Source organism: Sminthopsis crassicaudata, chromosome 4, assembly GCF_048593235.1.
Source record: "Sminthopsis crassicaudata isolate SCR6 chromosome 4, ASM4859323v1, whole genome shotgun sequence".
In the NCBI taxonomy this organism is placed as follows: domain Eukaryota; kingdom Metazoa; phylum Chordata; class Mammalia; order Dasyuromorphia; family Dasyuridae; genus Sminthopsis; species Sminthopsis crassicaudata.
Window position 1 is genome coordinate 377,924,159 of NC_133620.1, and position 14,408 is coordinate 377,938,566.

Here is a 14,408-nt window from a genome sequence, read left to right on the forward strand (position 1 = left end):
AGCCTGACCCTTATAGCTACTTAGTAGTTGGATTACAGACTTAGCATCTTTCTTTTTTAGGAGTCAAAAGTACCCTTAACAAGCCATATAGTCCAATACTCTCATTTTACAGATCAGAAAACTGAGGCTCAGAGAGGTTAAGTGACTTATTCAAGGTAATAGAGGACCCTCTCAAATCACATAGGAGATGGTCATGAATTAATTACTCAGAACTAAAAAAAAAAAAAAAGCTCCTATTACTTCAGAGGAAAACCTCTATCTTTGACTGAAAACAAAAGAATTATCTGATGAACAATCTACTTCTATCTTCTGGAATGAGGTATACACACACACATATAGGACTCACTAGCTATCATTGTTGTGTTCAGAGGCCAGCAATCCTAGGTATTTCCCAATCTAACACTTTGGGACAAGGGTTTTTAACCCAGGGTCCATGAACTTGCTTTTTGAGTGTTTAGCTATTTCAATATAATTGGTTTCTTTTGTAATCCTGAGTTTTATTTTTATGAATTTAATAACAGCTTTATGATAAAAGATCCATAATGCAAAAAAGCCTTAAGAACGCCCTGCTTTAGGGGATATAAAATTCTCAAGTCACTCTCCTCTAAAAACAGGTATATGCTTTGGGATCTACTAGCTGCGCTGTCCAAATTCATCACCATAAAACTTTACATAGTCTGGACAAGTCACATCACCCTCTAGTTCCAGGAAAAGTTAAAAGAAAAGTAAAAAAGAAACTTCACTGACATTATTTAACATTTAGATGCAAAATACCCTGAAGAACACCAAAGGAATTGAAAGATTCTAATTTTACTACCCTTCCTTTTATCTATCAGTCACCAGAATGGACTGTTCTGATGGATGCACAGCATGATCCCTATAATCATTTAAAACTCCCCAAACTAACCATGAAGCAGCTACCTTTTGTTTTTAATCAATAACTATTAAGAATACTCTGGTTCCCCCCAAAATGCTGGAGTTCTAAGTAATTATCCTCAAAGATCTGAGGTTTATCAGCATGACTTTACTGATAGAGAATTGTGTCATGAGTTGCTGTGATTAAAAAAAAAAAAAATTAAGGGAGACAAACTTTGGGTAATAAGCTTCTCAAAACTTGGTTAGCCTGGTTCTCGGGTCATCATCAGGCCTTTTCTCCAAGTTTTTCTTCATTGGGAGGATCTGTCAAGAGTAGGAATTCTGTAGTTGTGTAACTTTCAGAATCCAGTCACATCCATGCCAGGATAAAGAAATGGAATAGGGCTTTAATGAAAGAATAATCATCATAGTGGCTCAAATAGAAGACTTTAACAGTTTACAATGAATTTAGACATCAGACATCCTCTTATCTTTCCCTAGCTTTGAGAGGAGCAGGCTTCTTCCATTCTGACTTTAGAGGAGATAAACTCAAAACCATTGCATGGGAAAAGATTTAACTTGACTCAGTGACATAACCAGTTCAAAGGGAGACTGATGCCCAGTCTAGTAACAAAGTAAAATGCAGGGCTGACACCAAACAAGCGAAGGAAGTCATACATCAGCACAACAGGAACTGTTCAAAAGCAATATAGCAACAGTTTAGGGCAGAAAATAAAAACTCCCAAAGCCAATTAAACCTGTAAAAGAAATTCTAGTTAATCAACTATATAATGACTAAAAGTGGATTTAAAAAAAAAAAAAAAAAAAAAAAAGGAGCACCACCCTTTGTTTTAAGGAAAGCCTAGGAGGGTATTTATGAGTACAATGGTCAGCAACCGAGCACAAAGACAGGGCCTGATGAAATCCTGTACGTCCTGAGAGCCCAGGAATTTAAAAATCGGTTTCCACTCCTACTCACCTTCCCACTTTATGGCTGAAGTAAGGCCTGGCTGGACTCCTGAGAAAATAGCTCTGTAGATTCACTGAAGGACTGAGAAAAGTTACAATTTAAATGGCAAAAATGTCATACCTAAGGAACACTGGCACATACAAATACTCTTTTTTGTAGCACACTGTTCTGGCTCACACTGAACTATCTGAAGTCAAAAGTGAAATATTTATCTTACGTGGCTACTGAACATTAAGAAACACACAGGAGGGTAGGAGAAAAGGGAACCGCATCAACCACAGGGCTAAACCAGCTCCATGATGGAGCATGAAATTCACTTAAAGAAGAAAATGAGAATCCTCTCAACAATAAACACGGAGCCCAGAGAAAGCTGCCAATAACAAGCCGCCTCATCCAAAGGGAGGCAGGCAGTCACCCAGAGAATGCGGACAAGCGCCAGAGCCAGTTTGTTTACACCGAGACTCCAACAACATAGCCTAAGGAGTCAGACATTCAAGCCGCCCGACGCTTGCGACTACCGGGGTCCGAGCAGGGCTGCTCTGGGGGTAGCAGGCGGGGGGCCGAGACTAGGGAAGCGGGAGGAAATGTCGCCCGGAACCCCGAGGCTGCTCCGGGGGCTGCCCTGACTCCTGCCCCGCTGCGAGAGGCGGCACTGGGGCCCGCACATCTCAGGCTGCGCCAGGGACCCAGGCACCGGCTAGGGTCGGACGTGGTTCCCAGGGAGAAGGAAGTAAGGTCACCCAAACGAGGTGTCCGGCGGGAGAGAAGGCAGCTGGCCAGCGAGGGCAGGCCGAGGGAGGGGAGTCGGACCCCCCGGGGGAAATCACTACAGTCTTGGGACTAGGAGGGCCGGCCGCAGGGGAAAATGGGGGACAGGCCCGGGGAGAGGGGGCAGGCTGGGCCGCAGCGGGACACGGACCGAGCAGGTCAGGGGGTGTCCGGCTGGGGCGGTTACAAGCCCGGGAGCCGGCGAGGCTCGGCGCCCTGCTCCCCGCTTCGGGGCATCCTCCTGCCAGCGGCTGCTCTGGCTGCTCCGGGCCGGGCCGCCTGGTCCGCTGCCACCGCTGCCGCCGCCATCTTACACTGGCCAGCCGCCGCCACCGACGCCGCCGACGCCGCCGCCGCCGCCGCTGCCGCTACCGCCGCCGCCGCTGCCGCCGCTGCCGCCGCTGCCACCGCCGCCGCCGCCACTCTGCGCTTGCGCCTGCGCCGCCGCGCTTTCCGGCCCCGTTTGCGACGAGGCGCCCGAGGAGACCTGGAGAGTGGGTAGGGCGCGAGCTCCCGTCCCCCAACCCTTCTCTGCAGTCGCGCTGGGCGGGGTGAGGCTGGCGGCTAACGGAAGACCTGAGGTCAAGCGCGTGCGTGTTGGGACTCCATAAAGCCCCGAGGCAGTGGCTGAGGCGCTCCTTCCTGTGGCGGAGAGCGAAACTTCTGCCGGACCGTCGCCGGCTCTGACAAAAATTGTCTCCGCATCCTAGGGGCCTGACCGAGCGCTTGCTCTGCACCCAGGCGGCGTCTGCCTGCCGCGGGGCTCTAAGCGGGAAAGCTTGGGCTACGACGTGCAGCCTCTTCCTCGAGAGGCACGCGGCTGCCCCGTCCCCGCAGCCAGCCAACCGCGGGGAAGACGTGTCTCCTTCCGCTTGAGCTACTTTTCGCCGAGCGCCCAGAGCTCTTCCGAACGGCGATTGCAGCCTTCCTCCAGGACCGGCCATTTCCACGTTTGTCTGATTGTTTATTTGAGCAAGTATGGGCAGTAAGGGAGGGAGCGGTCAGGAAAGCTTAGGAGTAGCCCGAGGTGTGCGTGTGGCAGGACTGCCGGCGGCCCTTCCTTCGCTCCTACGTGGCCTCCGGAAGGCCGCTCGTGCTTTCGGGCCCCCGGGGTAATGGGCTGAATGCCACCGAGGAGGCTGAGCCCGGTGATGCGGCTTTTCTATGAAGCCACTTAATAGAATTCCTCGTCCCAGGAAGAGAAGTCCCGGGATACTGAGACCCGGGCGTCGGAACAGAAGCGCAGGCGTCGTGCATTGGGGCTGCCACACAAGATTTACACCCATCGCGCGAGTCAGAAATGCAGGTATAGAATCTAATAAAAGGATATAAATAGGTAAAAAAGAAAGGAATAAGACTAGCCACCTAAGACTACCGGGTTACTGTTTCAGATTTGTGAATGATTTAGATACTGGTTATCTGGAGAAGTAAAATTAACATGTAACTAAGATGAGCCGTGATGGAATTAGTTCGATCAAGTAAAAATAGAAAAGTGGCGTGTGTGTAACTCGTGTATATTGCAATAGGACATGGGAAGAAAACTTACTTACCAGGAGAGCTGTCCAAAGTGGATGAAGTGGCCCGAGGAAGTGGTGCATTACTCCTCTCCACAGATAGTATCGTAGATCTCGAACAACTGGAAAGGGCTTAAGCCATCTAGCCCAACGCCCTCTACATTTTACAAATGAGAAAACCTGAAGTCTGGGGTACTTTAAATGGCTTGCCCAGTTACAGAGATAGAAAACCTTGGAATGAGATTTGAATCCAAGTTTTTTATTTCAGAGCCAGTGCTCTTTTCACTGTACCAAGCAAAGGCTGAATAACCACGCAGTAGGGATGCTGCAGAGTGGATTTTTATTCAGGTACAGGACTAATCTACATACTGCTCCCCACCTTCCAACAATGAAGTTATGTGAAAAGGAATGTGTCACTTTACTTTTAGCACGAAGCTGGCAATAGGCTGGTGATGTTAATGGTATAATACCCAGTATCTAGACATAAATATGCCACGAATAGGAATGGAGGATTCATTAAGTGGATATTAGTTGATGGAAGTATCCTTTAAGCAAGTCTTGATTTCCCTTCTTCCCTCTCCCCCCAATTATGTGCTTCCTATCATTTGACCTCCAAGGGGGACTTCTTTAGAAAGTGTCCACTGTTTAAGTGAATGATAATGGGTGATGGTTTTTTTGTTGTTGTTCAGTTTGTTTCCCTCCCGTTATAAATTAGCAAATTATATTCTGATTTATGAGTTGTGTTAGAACAAGTTAGTTCCCAGAACTTGATAAAATTTGGTTTCTAAGCCAACAAACCTGAGGACCACACTCTGGATCCAGTATTCAGACATACTGTGAGGTGGAACCTGTGTAAGCAGTTTCTCTCTTAACACCTTAAACTACACTTGATAGTATTTTCCCAGAGATTCCCAATACTTTGAAAGGCTGGGGGTATTCTGACAGACTGGTTCCAGCAACAGTTCCTGAGTTCTACAACTTTGGAATGATCATATACTTAAGAATGGAGCTAATATGAAACCTGGTATCCTGCTTTCCTACTCTAAACAAAGCAAAAGATTCTTGATTATTTTGCATCCAGTACAGAAAAGCCCATTTCCCAATTTTAATGTTTCCTCTTTGTCTTGGGCTTTTACAACCCTCCCACCCCCAAGAGTTTGTGGAACCCTATTGTCTTCATCATCCCTTTGTCTCAAGGGACAAGATGTTGGAGCTTCCTCCCCCTGTTTCATTTTACAAAGCAAATAAACCCTGAAAAGAGAAGGCTTAGCAAAATTTGGACATAGTGAAAAAGGTAAAAATGAGACTCAAATACAGCCTCCCAATCCCACAAAATTATAAAAACTTTCAGAGAAGAAAAAGGACCCGTTTCCATTTAATTCAGCTCATATGTGAAAAGCAATTCCTTTTGTAACATTGGGGTTTTTTTTTTTTTTTAAACAGACTAAAAGAAAGTATGTATCTATAAAACATTTTATCTATTACCCACTAAAGTTTAAATTTAGGATAAGACAACATCCTTTACATAGTAGGTAATAAACCTGTCACCAAATACAACATAACTTTTTTGTAGCAGAATATTGAAACTAGAGTCAACTTAAGCATTTATTGAATGCCTATGCTATATGCTCAATCATTAATGTTTAGAAAACTTAAGACACTAATGCACTTCCCTCACCACTTCACCCACTTTACAGAGCAAGAATCTTGAGTCCCAGAAATTAAGTGACCTGTCCAAGGTCACAGTTACTGGTGGTCCATCCTTCTCTAAGATGTGGCCATAGGAAGGCCACTCCTGTTTTCAGGCCCCTGGGGTAAAATAGGCTGGATGTCACCGAGGAGGTCAAGTATCCCTTCTCCAATTCTGACTTTTTCAAGATTTCTGCCCTGCGGGATCAGATGCCCTGGTCAAACCCAGGTCTTATGAGTCTTAACCCCATTAGTATTTCTTTTGCACCACACTACCCTCCATAGCAGAGATGTACCGCAGGCAATGTTTTATTAGGGAAAAAGGTTCTGTAGAGGCAACAAGTTTGCCACAATTCTGTATAGTAAGCTACAGAAGTCTACTCCCAATACAAACAACCTTGGGGAAGGGGCATATTATTATTGAATTATTATTATCCAATTATTATTGAATGCCCTTCCCCCCCCCCCCAATTTAAGGCAGGAATACTCTTATATTGGCCTAATACATAATAGGCACTTAAGTCAATGTAATTAGCACTTCCTACTTATTTTATTCTGGACTTTTCTAGCACAACAAATGTTTGGTGTTTTTAGCCACCAAGTCACCCCATTTATTTATGGTGAGCTCAAAGGTACCCCCCAAATTCCCACATTTTAGTGAACTATTTGACTTAACTAAGACTTTGTTTATCTTCGTGTTTGCTATCTTCATAATGCTTTGATCTAGGAGGGTTTATCTGAGGGTAATACTCATAAGGTAAACGAGATAACAGTATCAATGGTTCACAGATCTAGGGATGGGAAGAAATAGCAGCTAAGATGATTTAGTGTTCAATAATAATTTTGAAAAATTTAAGCAAAATGATGTCAGTGAAAACTTAAAACCTCTAAACTTTTTGCTGAAATCTTTAAGAAACAGGCAGATAAAACTTAGCCCAAGTCTGATGGGGAGGAGGAACATTGCCGGATATTTCTGTGCAGGTGGTTTCATTACCAAGCTTTTATGATGATTTACCTGCTCTACCCTTAACCTGTAGGAGCTTATGCCACACAAGAAATAGGCCACATTCCTAGCAACCTAGCTCAGGATGTTTATTAGACATCAGCCAAGGCATAGAGGACTAAGATGGATTGGGGGAGGACAAACTGCCAGCCCTCTCCCAAGTCACTGCCATGAATCAAAGTTCAGGTCATAGAGATAATCAGAAGCCTCAAAACTGACAAAAATATGAGGAATTCTTGCCCCTCCCCAACTCTGTATGTATTTGTCTGGGCATCAGCTATACAACAGAATGAAAACAGTGGGGAATGCCCTTAAGTCACAGATCAAGGAAGATGGGAGGTTGAAAATAAGAAAGCTGGGGGTGAGCACAAGAAACAGGTAGCACTGTTAACCATCCAGGATAACTTTTGGCTTCTCAGATTAGACTAGGAATAGAGGCATCTATTAAGTTAGGAAAGCAGAATTCAGAGCTCACAACTCCTTTCCTCAGAGGGTACAAAGAATAATGTGTACCCAGGGGAAAGTACACATGACTGGCAAAGACCAGAAAAGACTATTTTCACCAGAATATGCCAAGTATCCCTTCTCCTATTCTGACTCTGTTTCAAAGTTTCTGCCCTGAGGGATCAGATGCCTAAGAATGGGTGTTCAGAGCCAAGGATCTTCCCCCTGGTCCCATGTCCAGAGCTGGTATAGCACCCAGACTCCAGAGAGAATAGGAAACAAGGCACATAGATCCTGGCAGTCAGAGAGAGAAGCAACACTGCAGGTACAGCAGGTGCACACAATATTTTTTGGGGGGTAAGGATGGGATCAAAAGGGCATGGTTCAGAAAAACCTTAAGCAGGCAGAGATAAGTACTTTGCTAGCAGCAGAGCATTAGATGGGGTGGGAGTGGCAAAAGACTTAATGAGAACAATTTGGATAGGTCCCATTCCCAGAAACAGCCTCAATGGCTACAGAAGGACCTGTGCTGGTGTGGAGTAGTCCTGGGATAAGAGGTGGGGAAGGGGCAAAAGACAAGTGTAATAGGCAGCTCCTGTGAAGCATCGCCAACCCTCCCAGGCCTCCCACAGCTCTGCTGACTTCAGGTGTTCACTTGTGGCTGGAGATGGGAATGGAAGGATGAAGAATTTCACATGATGAGGCACTGCTCACCACTGGCACTTGCAGGGCCTGACAGATTCAAGCTGTCAAGGTCAAAATTGAACCCAGGAGGCTAGAGAGAAAGAATGAGGAAATAAGCTTCAGAAGTTTTCCACATTCCAAAATTCAGGAGTCCCCTCCCCTCCATTCCCTTCCAAGGTTAGCCCACAACCTTTTGCCATCATTTTGATCATTTTTGAGTTCACTATTTAAGCACAATTCTGGAATTTTGAGGTTTTAATGGCTACCTAGAAGAGGAAAAAAAGATACTTACTGTTTCCCCTGCAAGCTCCTTTGGGGGATGGCCCAAATCCTGAAGCTGAAAGATAAGGACTTAGTAAAAATGATGTTACACAAAGTATCCCAATGCCTGGCACGTGACAGATATTTTAATAAGCAGTTGTAGAATGAATAATGAACAGAAAATCCAAATACCTCAGTCCCAAGAGAGGACCAGAGCCATTTCCTATTTATGTCTCATGTCTTTCTAAAAGTGTCTCACTTTTACTGTTTTTTTTTGTTTTTGTTTTTTTTAAATAACTTTTTATTGACAGAGCATATGCCTGGGTAATTTTTTTTTTTTTTTTTTAAACATCATCATCCCTTGCACTCACATCTACATCTATTCAGACTTTTCCCTTCCCTCCTTCTACCCCCCCTCCCCTAGATGGCAAGCAGTCTTATACATGTTAAATATGTTATAGTATATCCTAGATACAATATATATGTACAGAACCGAACAGTTCTCTTATTGCACAGGGAGAATTGGATTCAGAAGGTAAAAATAACCTGGGAAGAAAAACAAAAATGCAAACAGTTCACACTCATTTTCCTTTTCTGGGTGTAGCCGATTTTTGTCCATCACTTATCAACTGGAACTGAATTAGATCTTCTCTTTGTCGAAGATAGCCACTTCCATTAGAATACATCTTCATACAGTATCGTTATTGAAGGGTATAATGATCTCCTGGTTGTGCTCATTTCACTCAGCATCAGTTCATGTAAGTCACTCCAAGCCACTCTGTATTCATCCTGCTGGTCATTTCTTCCAGAACAATAATATTCCATAACATTCATATACCACAATTTACCCAACCATTCTCCAATTGATGGGCATCCATTCATTTTCCAGTTTCTAGCCACTACAAAAAGGGCTGCCACAAACATTTTGGCACATACAGGTCCCTTTTCCTTCTTTAGTATTTCTTTGGGTTATAAGCCTAGTAGTGGCACTGCTGGATCAAAGGGTATGCACAGTTTGATAACTTTTTGGGTATAATTCCAGATTGCTCTCCAGATTGGTTGGATTCGTTCACAACTCTACCAGCAATGCATTAATGTCCCAGTTTTCCCGCATCCCCTCCAACTTTCATCATTATTTTTTCCTGTCATCTAGCCAATCTGACAGGTGTGTAGTGGTATCTCAGAGTTGTCTTAATTTGCATTTCTCTGATCAGTAGTGATTTGGAATACTTTCATATGAGTGGATATAGTTTCAGTTTCATACTCTGAAAATTGTCTGTTCATATCCTTTGACCACTTATCAATTGGAGAATGGTTTGATTTCTTATTAGAGTCAATTTCCTATGTATTTTGGAAACGAGGCCTTTATCAGAACCTTTAACTGTAAAAATGTTTTCCTAGTTTGTTGCTTCCTTTCTAATTTTGTTTGCATTAGTTTTAAACTGTCATTTTTATATACAACTGAACTATTACTAGTGAAAAAAGGTTTTTGTTTCTTTCATAAATACTCAGGCACTGGGAAAACTGTCCAGTCCCTTCTGTCCTTCATAACTGGAGTTCTTCAAAGTAAGGGGAATGATAGGAGATGCAAAATGAGTTCTCACCTGCTGCATGAGATCTAGCACCATCTCAAATCGGGCCTTCTGTGTGGCCTCACTGTCTGCAGCTGTCTCTTTTTCAAACTGCTCACAAATCTTGCCCATGACATTGTGCTGTTCCTGATACTTCTCAAACTGTTCTGGGGGCAGTGCTTCACGGTGGCTCTGCAACCACTCAGGGTACTAAAGAAAAGGAAAAGAGGTGGGGAGGTAGTCTGGCAAAAAAACTTCAGGAGTAATGTGTAAAGATAGGTGGATGAGGGTACAGTGAACAATAGCAATCACTCATTAAATTACCAACACTTATTTATATCATTTCTAAGCATCAAACTATATATTGTGTTACCATCTTGGTTGGAAATTTTATTTTTGTATTGCTCAAAGTGCTTAAGGCCACAACAGACACTTAAGAGTTAGATCACAAGAGCCAGGGCTGCTTACAGTATAATCATTCTTATAGCAACCCAATATCTCCAGCCATATGCACCCTTGACCCGATTACTCCTACAGCTATTTCTTCAGGGCAGTGGAACAGGATAAGATAGAAGAATCAGAGGAAGAATGAATACATATTAGGTCTGATCAGGTCACATTTAAGTCATGATACTAAGGAAACAGAGATGAATCTAGCAAGGAGAAGAGTGGGCATCAGAAGCTCACTAACTTTCTCTGTGATTTCTTTTAGTGATGGATATAATACATCCTTAGATAATAGGTTCTGCATAATGCTCTGCATAATGGGAAGTATATTGCCTTCTCCTTCCCCTTCTTCTATGCCCAGGCCCTCCATCGCTTTGGTCAGCTCCTCTTCAGACATGCCAGAATTCTGGAAAGAACAGGAGATGAATATAGATAAATAGTATTATGAGATAACTCACCATTTCATAGGAGGCTAAGGTTTAAATGCAGTTTGCTTCTTAGTCACAAGTATACATATTTAAGATAAAAATCATATGTACTTAATTTTTCTCTGGAGTTAGAAACTTTATTGAAAGAATGCTCTTGTTCTAGGTCTCGAAAGAAATGAGATGCCTTCATATCCTTCCCATATAGCCTCACCTGAAGGTCAGTGGCATTCTTTGCTAGTCCACTGAGTGTTTCCTTCAGACAAGAAGCGAACTCTTGTTGGGATGTTGTATCACTGCCTGGGAAAATGAAGGGGCAAAAGTCACTAAGAAATATGATCTGTTTCAAGCTACTGATGCTATGTAGATACACGCATATACTGTAGCCTAGAAGGCACTAGTGAATTCCCTAGTTCTTCCAACCTTGAAAAGAATTCTGCCAGGTGTCATAAATATACAAAGAATATATAAACCATATTCCACATCTAAATTGAAGATAATTTTATTATTAAAAATAGGTATTCCCTGCACCCTTCCCTTCCTCCTCCCTGTGTGCCACAGCCCCCCCCCCCCCCACACACACACACTGTTTATCCTTTTCTCTCACTTTAGTGAGTAAAAATCTTATTCCTTACTACAATTGTGTGGGGAGAAAGCACTTATGTTGATACTGCTGAACATTTTGATAGAAGCCACCACTTGAGAAACTAGACAAGGAAACTTTCAGCAAGGGTGCTCCACTGCTCACCCACTCTCCCCGCTGCCTCAGAGAGCTTCTGGAACTGCTCTACCAGGTGGGGTTCCTCCTCAGCCAGCTCCTTCATAGCCTTCTCAAACTCTGCAGTGGCTTGGCATGCTAGCTCACTGTCAAACAGTTCTTGGAAGAACTCTTGGGAGGCAAAGAGGGCATCCTGCAAATAAACAATATATAGAAACTCAAGTTAGCATTTTCCTAGGCTTCTAAATGTCTAATCTCAGAATTGAGAGGCAGCTGAACTCGGGTTCCTCAGTCACAAGTTCTTACTTATCTAGAGGGAAACACAAAGACACCTGGCTACTTATAATGGGGCCAGTGGTCTCAAGTGGTCCATTTAAAAATGTTCTCAAACTTACTAACTTCCCTGTACCCTAGCTTTCTTTCCTTTTCCCCTTCTCCCTCCCCTAATCCATTTCAAAATAGCTTAGGGCCTGCAGAGATCCAAAAGTATTAAAGCCAAATGCCAAATTCCTCCTCCCCTTCCCTTTGGCCCACTGAAACTCAGTCCAACTTTTGTTAAGAGCTAGTCAGCCATCCCCAAACCCTCCCCTAGAGGGTAGATTTTGTACTTTAGCTGTGTCTGCAGGCGATCTCTTCTGGGAACCTGAACCATCTGAGCCGGTGGTGATAGGAGGGGATGCTGGGGAGGGTTTGGCTTTATCGAAATCATCGAGGGCACCTTTAGAAACAAGAACATATATATGTGTATGTATGGGGGAGGGTTAGGAGAGAAGGCTAAAACTTGGGGGGAGGGAGTCTGTTGGGTAATAATTCAAAATGGTACAAAGACAAGATCATTAACATTACCTACCAGATTTTTCCTTAATTTTCTCCTCCCTGTTAAGACCCAGCTTAATGGAAATGAGGGGATCTTTGAAATTCCACACTCAGGAGTAGTCAACTACAAAGCTTAAGAGGGACAATGGAATATCACTAATAGACAGTGTACACCACACAGAAAGTATCTTTAGCACCTCTTCTCCCAGGGCTAAAGCCCTGCTTTTCTCAACTCCACTCAGATATCTCAAGCATAGTATGCTCTCATTTTCACCATATATTTCCTGAGTAAACGTTTGGCTAAAATCTAGAAACCAGAGGGGAAAGGGAAGCCACCCCCCCCATCCATTTACCTACCCCTCTACCCAAATCCTTATGCACACTCTGCCCCGTTGGATTACAGACAGAAGGGCCGTTCATCCCTAATTTGCCAAATTAACTTCTACCAAACATCTTTGTAATAACGCTAGAGAGCCCTTATTTCTAAAGTAAATCAGATGCAACCATTTCGTTCGAGTTTAGGACGCCAATCTTTCATTTACCCACATCTCCGTCCCCAGCAGTCCTTGCAGTTTACTTCTGCCCTAGAACGCCTATTGCACTACTTTATGCTTGCCAAGTGGTGGGAGGGCAAAGCAGATGACCCGAGACGGCCTGGCCCAGTGCTTCTCAGAGGAGGGAAAAGGGCATGGCTTTAGAGTAAAGGTTCTATTAGGGTTCTAGCGTAACTAAGACTGCCGCTTGTCTCAGCCTCAGTTTGCTCACCTGTAAAATAAGCTGTGGTTAGACCTTTCCAATCTCCTGCATTTTAAAAATCTCTGACCTTATCATCGCTAAGGAATCGATTCCCGACTAGAACGAAGAGAAAGGAGGGAAAAAGAGAGCCAGAATTTCCCGAGGCCTTGGTTTCCCAACCTAGTCGCCAAGAGTCCAGGAAAGTAGAACGAAAAGGCTGGAAGGCAGCCTGAGGAGTGAAGGATGAGGGGCTTCACCTAGCCCGGTGAGAAGAGGAACAGAATTGGGCGAATGGGAGTGACTGGAGCTACTTCCCGGGGTCTCTGCAGCTGCTCCGCGCACCTGTCCGACCCTGGGGAGAAGCTCCCCTTGCCGAAAAACTTCGTCACCCCCAAGTGGGTTGACGGCCCCAGCTCGCGGCAGCTCTGTCCCCAAACCCAAGTGGGGCAGACCCTGAGGAAAAAAACGACCCCGCGCCAGCGCTTTCCGCCACCTCCACGCCTGGCACCCCGAGCCCTTCAGCCTTATGCTGTCTCCAGTATAGTCCTTACTTTCCAGAAGCTCGTCCATCTCCGGGTCCGTGCCCGATGCGCTCTCTTCCTCCGTTGCGGCCATCTTGCTACCTTCGACTTGCCGTAGAAGGCTGGGCTGCTGTCTTCCTACCACGTGCTTTCCCCTTCCTACCCGCTGTCCTTCGGCCTCGCGCAACCAATAGGAGGAGAGGTATGCTAGGCACCGCCATTTTTAAAGAGACAGATGACCTCATTTTTCTCTTCCTGTTGACTGCTCTCACGCTGCTTCTGCCAAACTGGGCTGCTCCTCAAACCCACCCCCGCCCTCGTGCATCTCTTACTGCAAGAGTCCACCTGCAGTAATCCCTTCAAAACCCAATTCAGACTATTTCCTCCTAGAAGGTTTCTCAAAGCCCCACCTGAAAGTGATCTTTCCCCACATTATTCAAAGCTTTGTATCTTCCCTCAACACTTTACGTTATGTCTCGTATTGGCTATTTTGTATGGATCTTGTTCCTTCAGATTGCAAACTCCTTGACAGGAAATATTTTTGTGTTTTATACAGTGGAAAGAGTATTGGATTTGGAGTAAACTAAGGCACCTGTGGGAGACCATGAGCGTCATTTAACCTCAATTATAAAATGTGGCGATGCTGCATGAATTACCTACCCTACAACGTTATTGCAAGAAAAGTATCTTATGATTCTTTAAAAAGCTATATACAAGTATGTAATTTCATCGTTGTATATACAGTGGCTTGTATTTTTAATGTTTGTTGAATTGAACCTACAAGTTAATTTACAATCCTACAAAGAAAAGCGCTTGGTAATTATATATATTCTTCTAAGCCAAATCTATCTACTGCCTTTCTTTTTCCTAATTAAGTACCTTCAAATTTGACATTAGGACCCATCCATTAGTCCAAATTAACAACCCACCAACCAACTGAATTCCTTAGCCCATCAACATGTTCCGTTCTATATATGCTGTATTTGT

The 14,408-nt window shown here is 44.1% G+C and overlaps 2 protein-coding genes across 13 annotated transcripts in view; both read right to left on the reverse strand.

Annotated features, from left to right (window-relative positions):
• DCAF8 (DDB1 and CUL4 associated factor 8) overlaps positions 1 to 2,973 on the reverse strand; it is a 65,526-nt gene extending 62,553 nt beyond the window's left edge. For 7 of the 12 annotated variants that reach the window (XM_074262316.1, XM_074262313.1, XM_074262305.1 and 4 more), the window contains exons 1-2: positions 2,745 to 2,883; positions 1,835 to 1,906 (exon numbers count right to left, since the gene is read on the reverse strand). The gene's annotated coding sequence lies outside the window, so the exon portion shown is untranslated. Of the gene's footprint in view, positions 1 to 1,834; positions 1,907 to 2,744 lie in introns of all 12 variants that reach the window. The other 5 variants (XM_074262312.1, XM_074262306.1, XM_074262311.1 and 2 more) reach the window with 5 other exon arrangements.
• A 3,351-nt stretch (positions 2,974 to 6,324) lies between these two features.
• On the reverse strand, positions 6,325 to 13,635 carry PEX19 (peroxisomal biogenesis factor 19). Its single transcript, XM_074262321.1, has 8 exons — positions 13,452 to 13,635; positions 11,958 to 12,067; positions 11,380 to 11,542; positions 10,846 to 10,931; positions 10,451 to 10,612; positions 9,793 to 9,969; positions 8,220 to 8,264; positions 6,325 to 8,018 (listed from the first exon to the last, which is right to left on the reverse strand). The coding sequence occupies exons 1-8, from the start codon at positions 13,513 to 13,515 to the stop codon at positions 7,935 to 7,937; spliced, it is 891 nt and encodes a 296-aa protein (XP_074118422.1). The 5' UTR covers positions 13,516 to 13,635; the 3' UTR covers positions 6,325 to 7,934.
• Positions 13,636 to 14,408: the final 773 nt, after the last annotated feature.